At 33.5% G+C, this 8,059-nt stretch overlaps 1 protein-coding gene across 1 annotated transcript; it reads right to left on the bottom strand.

The window, feature by feature from the left end:
- Positions 1-1,776: 1,776 nt before the first annotated feature.
- On the bottom strand, positions 1,777-4,347 carry LOC114309149 (DELLA protein GAI1). Its single transcript, XM_028254846.2, has one exon. It carries the CDS (start codon positions 3,891-3,893, stop codon positions 2,109-2,111), a length of 1,785 nt encoding a protein of 594 aa, XP_028110647.2. The 5' UTR covers positions 3,894-4,347; the 3' UTR covers positions 1,777-2,108.
- Positions 4,348-8,059: the final 3,712 nt, after the last annotated feature.

Genomic DNA, 8,059 nt, shown 5'->3' with positions numbered 1-8,059 from the left:
AAAATCCATTCAATCTATCTCCAAAGTCAATATCCAATTCCAAGATTTAAATCAAACTTCACATTCAACCAAGTAATAGCGTCGAAAAATGAGATTGTGGTCGAAGACTTTTTTCCATCGATGGTGGAGAAATTGGGTGCCGAAGGATTTATGAACGAGCTGTGTAATGGGTTTCGGTTGTTGATGGATGGGGATAAAGGGGTCATCATGTTCGAGAGCTTAAAGAAGAACTCGGTTGTGTTAGGGTTGCAGAATATGAGCGATGAAGAGCTCAAGTGTATGTTAAAAGAAGGCGATTTGAATGGTGATCTTCTCCCTTCTCCCTTCTTCTCCTCTGTTTTTCCTCTGGTTTCTATTTTATTTATTTATTTATTTTTTAAATTGAAATTTCTCCCAAAACGACGTCGTTTTGGGGGTGCTGCAAGGATGGCGGCAGGATTGTGCGGCCGAGGATGTGGACTCGACTGGAATATGTCCTAAGTTTTTAAAATTTTAACATATATGGATGGTGCATTGTAAGTCTGTAATTGTAACAAAAGAGTGGTGTTTGTGAGCCTACACACGTACGCATATATAGGCAGCACATATGGCTACAATAAATAAAGGTTTATGGTCGATTAATTATTACATGAATCAAACTTAATTTTAATCCTGACCAATCAACAGTGATAACTACAAGAAGTTCGAATAAAAAATTGTGTGAAATGACTCCCAATAAAAGTGCGATCGCAAATTCATATTCACCAAAGTATTTATCATGGTTAATGGGGAACAAAATGAGTTTAAAACTATTCAATAATTACTCTCAAACAAGTGATGTTTCAACAAACCTCCACTAACATACTTTGCAAATGAAGAAATTATTTGAACTGGAAGAAATTATTTGTTGATCCTAGGATATGGCCAGGTGTACCAAATGTGTTTTGACTAAAACCTCCACTAACATACTTTGCAAATGGAGAAATTATTTGGTTATCAGGATATACAGTGCCGCAAATGTGCGGTGGCTAAATGTGCTCTGACAGGGAGTAAGAGTAAGGTTTGGCTTTTCAAACATAATTTTACCCTTTGGTGTGTTTGGTTATAATTTTTAAAAATTGATTTTATACTCATTTGTGAAAATACGTCTATCCAGACATTTTTCTGGACGTTCGGCTGATTGACCGAAATAATATATATATATTTTTTGCCACTTATTATTTTAATATTTTAAATAAAAAATATTTTATGAATTTTTAAAATTTTTTTTTTATGAATTTTGAATAGAATTTTAAATTGTATGTTTTGTTATAAGTTGTAAATTTTTAAATCAAATATTATGTTTCATTATTCAATTCAAACTCTTTTTAAAATTTTTTTTAAAATTCATAATCAAACAAATATTCTACATTAAAATCATAATTTACAAACTCAAAATATAATTTTATTATCAAATTATAATTTTAAAATTCTACCAAAGGCATCTAAAGTTCAAAAATTTGTGTGGGATCATAAAAAAAAAAATAATAAGGAAGATGACATTTGTAATTGGTAGATTGCATTGTTCGGTAGTGTCCTTGAACCCCTTAATAATTTTTCCAACAAGTTATTTGCATCACCATAATCACTATTTCAATGAAATTCCTAAAAACTCCTCAACCATATCTGTGGGGACGAGTTTGAAAAGTTGGATAAAAATTAATTTTTAATTAATTTTGAATCATATTATATTTTATATTTTTTATATAAAAATAGACAAATTAAAATATTAAAAAAAAAAAAACTAAAAACACCAACTTCTCAAATCATCCTTTTATTAAAGAAAAGCTTTATATAACTACACATTGACCTCTTCAGATTCACCCCTGAAAATTACAAAAGATTCCACCCAATAAAAGAAAGATGAACAAAAAGAAGATAAATTATACCTAAAAAGGGTAGGTACGTACACAAAGGAGGGGAAGGGGGAGGGGGAGGGAGAGAGAGAAGAGAGAAGAGAGGAAGTGGTGGTGGGTCTCAAGTTCAAACTCTCACTAATAGCATTCCATTAGGGTTTTTGGTGGGCTGGAACTGACTTGACCCAAGCCCAACGTGGTCTGTTGTTGTCTCGCATCTGAGTTGACTCAGTACTAGCTGAGTTTCCACGCCGAGGTGGCGATGAGTGGGCGAGTTTGCCAACCCAGCATAAGACACCCACCGTTCTCCTCCACTCTGTACCCATCACCGCCGTTAAACAAAGCCAACAACATGCTCGCTTGCTTGAACGCGTTCGAGCCCAGGTGAACCGACTCGAACCCGGCCGATCCGAACCGGGCTCTCCACTGAGCCAAAGTCTCATGTCTCTCGACCCGGTCCGAACCCTCACACGCCACCACGTTGCAGATCTGCCGACCCAAGTACACCTCCGACATCACCTTATCCTGGTTGTTCACCGCCGGCGACGGCGACCCACCACCACCTCCACCACAACCCTCCAACGAGTCGAAAAGAGTAGAGTAATAATGCAACGATTCAGTGAACCGGTCCAAGAAAACCGGTCCGTTGTGGTTCGCTTCTTGCTCAACGACAGTCAAGATCTCCGGCTTCATCTCCTTCACCGCCGACAAAACCTTCTCGATCGCACCGGGTCGAGCAAGCAATTGATGAAATTCGAAAACCGAATTCACCGCCACGGCCTCGCCTTCTCGTAGATCAAGCATCGACGCATCGAGATCGGCCAAACTGTTAGCCACAAACCCTCGGAATTCGAACTCTACATGGATTGTTTCAGCCAATTGAGCCAACTTCCAACCCACTTCTTGTAAATGGTCTGTGTTGTCATGGGAAGGCGGTCCAATTCCGGTTAACCGGAAAGTGGGTGGACCGCCCGGTCGGAGAGCCAAGGCTTGCATCAGAGCCGGCCACTGCATCCCCTGTTTCATGCTGAAATCGATGACGTGGACTCGTTTCTTGGTCGCGAAAGCTTCGAGGATGGCTTGATTGGCTGTGAAGTGAGCGAATTTGAGGTAAGGGCAGGTCTCGTAGAAATGGATCTGGAGATGATCTGAGAAAGCAGAGTCCTGTGGGTTTTGAGGGTAAAGTCTGTAGATTCTCCGAGCCAGAGCTTCGGCGAAATAGGTAGCGACTTTTCTCATCGTGCCGGCTTGAGAGACGGCGAGGAAGCCGATTTGCTTCACCAGAGCTTCGGCTAGCTTGACGTTGTCTTGTTGGACGGCTTCGGCGCAAGCCATGAGTGTGTGGACTAATCTGATACCGTTCTCTTGAGAGTCAACTAGGACCATCGGACGAGTTGGCTCAATCGACTCAGCCCACATCCCTAGTGGCATCGACGAGGTAACCGATGATGATGATGATGGAGAAGAAGGTTTGAATCGCTTGTTTGGGGGTTGAATTTGGGAATAAACGGCTTTACCAGGAATTGCTTTGAGATCGTAATCTGAAGATGAGTCTTGGAAGATTCTGCCATAGGGGTTTTGTTGATTGTATTGATTTTGGGTGTCCACGGAGGTGACTGTGGAGGAAGATTCTATGGCGGCGAGGAATGGATCGTCGACCGGGGGTGGAAATTCAGGAAGAGGGTTGAGCTCGGTGATCATGGATTCGAGCCAAGAAGATAGATCTGATGGGTTGTAGTGAACTGTATCGAAAGCGAGGTGAGACAACCCATCTTCCTGAGCATGACCCATCACTTCTTCGAGCTGTTCCAGCTTCTGAGCAACATCAGCCATGTCAGAGGCCTTCACCTTGTAACCCAACACGGCCAGGAGCTCATCCACTCCGGCATCTTCTTCCCATGTCTTGGGTTTTCCACTTCCGCCGCCGCCAGAGGAGCTCCCAACGCCATCATCGCCGCCCCCGCAAAAGGTGTCCTGATGCGGCGGAGGGGGGTAGTGCTGGTGATGCTCGCGCTTCATATCTCTATCGTGGCTATTTGGGTTTTGGGGGTTCGGAGATTTGGAAGGAGTGGGAGTTTCTGAAAAACTCGCAAATCAACGGAGCCTTTGAACCTGGGGATTATTGGGGATTGGGCGAGGTGTGCTTGGTTTTTCACAAGTCTCTGAGTTCTGAGTTCTTCCAGGGAAGAGAGAGAGTGTGTGAGAGGAGAGAGAATTTTGTGAGAAAAATATATAGCGAAGCGAGAGAAATAAGAAATGCTCGTGACGAGGCACAAGCACCAAAGAATCAACAGGCAAACAACTACAGCTCATTGAAGCTGATAAGAGAAGCTGAGTGAGCACTGTTTATTGCACTGTAAAAAATAATAATAAATACTTACTGCTTTAGTTTTTAATTTTTAAGTGCTGTTTTTTTACACACGAGAAATAACAATGGAGTGATACAGAAAAAAAATTCGGGGGTCTTTCGGAAAGTAATGTTTTAAAAATCGGACCAGTGAATCGGAAAAAAAATTGGGTGAATAGGTGATTCAACTGTCGGATTAAACTGGAATTGAATCGTGATAAATATATTAAAATTATATTTAAATAAAAATATAAGTAATAAAATTATAAATTAAAATTATTAAAAATATTAAATTATCTTAAATATTTGTCTTAATATTTTTTTTACTGAAAAATATAATAATATATTTTGAAATATTATTAATTTCAATTTTGGAAGATGAAATCAAATATTTAATATTCTCTCCATATGATTTTAATTCAAATAATTTGATTAAAAGGAGAGCAAAAATTTTGGAGGGATATCAAAATTTCAATATTTCCTCCAATACATTTGATTGAATCCTACATGAATTTCTTGAGTCTTTTTTAAAGAATTTTTTTCTTATAAATAGGTGAAGACTTTCACAATAATTTTATCAAAACTCTTAATGAGATTCCTCACAAGAGGAGACCCTTAAAAAAGAATTTCAAATTAAAATTTTCTTATATTCTTATATTATATATATATATATATATATATATATAATAAGAAAGAAAAAAAAAAAGAAAAACTAAAAAAAAAAAGGAGCCGGACCGGTTCGATCAATCCATGACCGGGTCAACCGGTTCACCGATTTAACAGGTGGTTTCACCGGTTTTCAATAAATAGTCCGGTTTTTGCAATTGGCCGGTTTAAGAGGGCTAACCGGACCAGAACCCCATCCGGTCACCGATCCGGTCCGAGTTTCAAAACCTTGTCGGAAAGTTAATAAAAAATTAAGGCTCCGTTTAGTAAGCAATTGAAATTTTAGTTTCACCTATTAATTTGAATGTGTTATTTGTTTTGAATTTTTAAATCATAATTCTATAATTATTTTTCAAAATTCAATTCAAAACATAATTATTATTTTTCAAAATTCATAACCTAACTCATAATTCAAAACTCTTTTTAAAACTCAATTCAAATCAATATTTTAATTTTTTAAATATTTAAATATTTTAAAAATATTTTAATTTTATTAAGATTTTAAATATTTTAATATTTAAATATGTCACGATTTTTTAATTTTTAAATTTTTGGAAGATTTTTAAATATTTTATAAAAATAAATTCGAACTCTATTTTATAAAAATATTTTAATTTTTTTGTTATGTATTTGGTTACGATTTGAGTGTAGAGTTGTGAAAGTAGTATGAAATTTCGAGTTATGTGTTTGGTTATGAGTTTTAAAAATAATTTTTTAATTGAGTTTTGTTTTATGTGTTTGGTTACGATTTGAGTGTAGAGTTGTTTTTAAATTTAAAATATTAACATTTTAAATTATTTAAATTTTTTGAATATTTAAATTATTTAAATTTTCACGATTTAAATTTTTTGAATATTTATTTTAATTTTTTACTTATTAAATTATTTAGATTATTTAAATTATTTAAATATTTATGATTTAAATTTTTCGAATATTTATTTTGAAAAAAAAATATTTCCTTTGTAGTATTTTCAATTAAAAAATTGATTAATGTTATTTTCTGTTAATAATAATTTTTTTTTAATTGAATTTTAAAGAGAGTTTGGTTATGAGTATTGATCAGAATTTAAGGCTCCGTTTGGGAAGATAAGTTGCGGGCTTTTTTGGCTATTTTAGTCATAAAAAACAAAATAAGCAATTTTAGCCATAACAAACAAAACATCACAACCAACCCATAATCATTACACTCTTCTCTCACAAAAAAAGTTAAAAAAGTCAAAAAGCCCTTCCCAAACCAAGTTTTTTAGCCCAGGCTAAAATAGCCAAAAAAGCCAAAAAGTTAAAAAGTCAACCCACTTCCCAAACCAACCCTTAATAGTGTGAAAGTAGTGTGTTTTGTTATGAATGATAACAATTTGAATTAAGTTTTGAAAACTCTTTCCAAAACTCATAACCAAACAAATTTTCTTAATACACATGTCAAATCAAATTTTTAAAACTCAATTCCGCACTCAATTCAACACACTATACAAAAACCATAACCAAACAAATTTTCTACACTCAAATCATAATTCAACAACTCACAAACTCAAAATACAACTTATACTCTCAAATCATATTTACAAAACTCAACCAAACGCAACCTTCTTTCTTTTTTTTTTGACTTTTTTTTGTTTTTTATTGACTTTTTTGGTTAAAAAGTTGGTTTTTTTTGGGTGACTTTTTGTATAAAAAAAAAAAAGGTTAAAAAGTCAAAAAATTGAATTTTTACTAACTTTCCAAATTGCTCCTTTATAAAATTGTAAAAATTATAGCATTTTAATTATTAAATTGTATAAATTTTATTACTAATTTATAATTTTTTTTCGTGTCCCCACTGTGTTGTTATTTCCTCAAAAATTATATATAAAAAATTCAAAATAATTTTTTGTTTTCAGTATTTTCCATTTTTAAAAGATATTGACATTTTTTTAAAAATTATAACAATTAGGTATGTCGTGGGTTTTTTTTTTTAATATTTAAAAATAATAATTTAGAGAATTGACTAATTTTTCAAACTATTTGGAAAATTAGCCCACTTTTGAAATCACATTACGAACATGCCCTTTCAAATTGAAATTGCATTTTTAACATGTAATTTCAACTTGAAGTTGCATATTTAAAATGTAATTTCAAGTCTACATGGACAAAAGTCTACATTTCAAGTCTACATAGACAATGACTCGCTGATGTGACAAGTTGAAAATGTAGTTTTAACTACCTAAAATTACATTGAAATTGCATTTTCAATATGCAATTTCAATTTAAACTCAAAAATGTGATTTTAAGTTGACAGTCTTCAAATTTCAAATTGACAGTCTTCTGTTGCGCTGACATAGCAGGTTGAAGTTGCAATTTCAACAGGAAATTTCAATAAAAACTCTCATTTTGAAAATGCGGTTTCAAATTTTCACAATTACAAAACTCATTCTAAAAATAACATTTAAAATTGAAATTCAAAGGTTTATTGGTTACTCCTTACTCATCTACAAATGTGAGCCCTGCAAGGAAAAATATGGGTCTCCTCACCAACTAGCAATCAAACACTAGAGAACAATATGAAGTAGTAAGAAGAGAACTTCAATGTTGTTCTAGGACTGTAAATGAAACCAATGAATGGTAATAAGCTAATTTGTCATCTTTGGGAGTACACTAGAAAGAGCAGTTTGGCTTGAAAAATAACATATCTAACCAAAGAACAAGGATCAAGGTCTAGATGCAAGAATTCAAAAATGTATTATATCACTACTATTTGATTTTCGTCCTTCTGTTTTTTTAATTGAATAATACTTAATTTTCATCAATAATTTTTTTTTACTTATATGAATGAAAAAATAATATTGTCATCATTTTAAAACAAAATTATATATTTTATGCTGTTTATTTTGTACTTATACAATATTTGCATTAGTTTCATTCTATTTAACTTTACTAAAAGGGAGATTAGCGTCAGTATATGGAAAATGTTAGGCTTAATGTATTTGTTTTGAAATTTCACATCGTTGGTGACAACCATGTCAATTGACAACTCTCTAAATTGACAATTTACATAAAACTACAACTATGTCAATTGTAATGTTTATCATTTACTTCATTTTACTCATAAAAATATAAATATTATAACACATTTTTATATTAAGAAATATGATACGACATACAACATAAATTAAGATTGATAACATTACATTCAATA

This window comes from Camellia sinensis, chromosome 11, assembly GCF_055761805.1.
Source record: "Camellia sinensis isolate YWXY chromosome 11, ASM5576180v1, whole genome shotgun sequence".
NCBI classification, from domain to species: Eukaryota; Viridiplantae; Streptophyta; class Magnoliopsida; order Ericales; family Theaceae; genus Camellia; species Camellia sinensis.
Note: the sequence above shows the minus strand (reverse complement) of the source record. Positions and strands in the feature narration are given on the sequence as shown.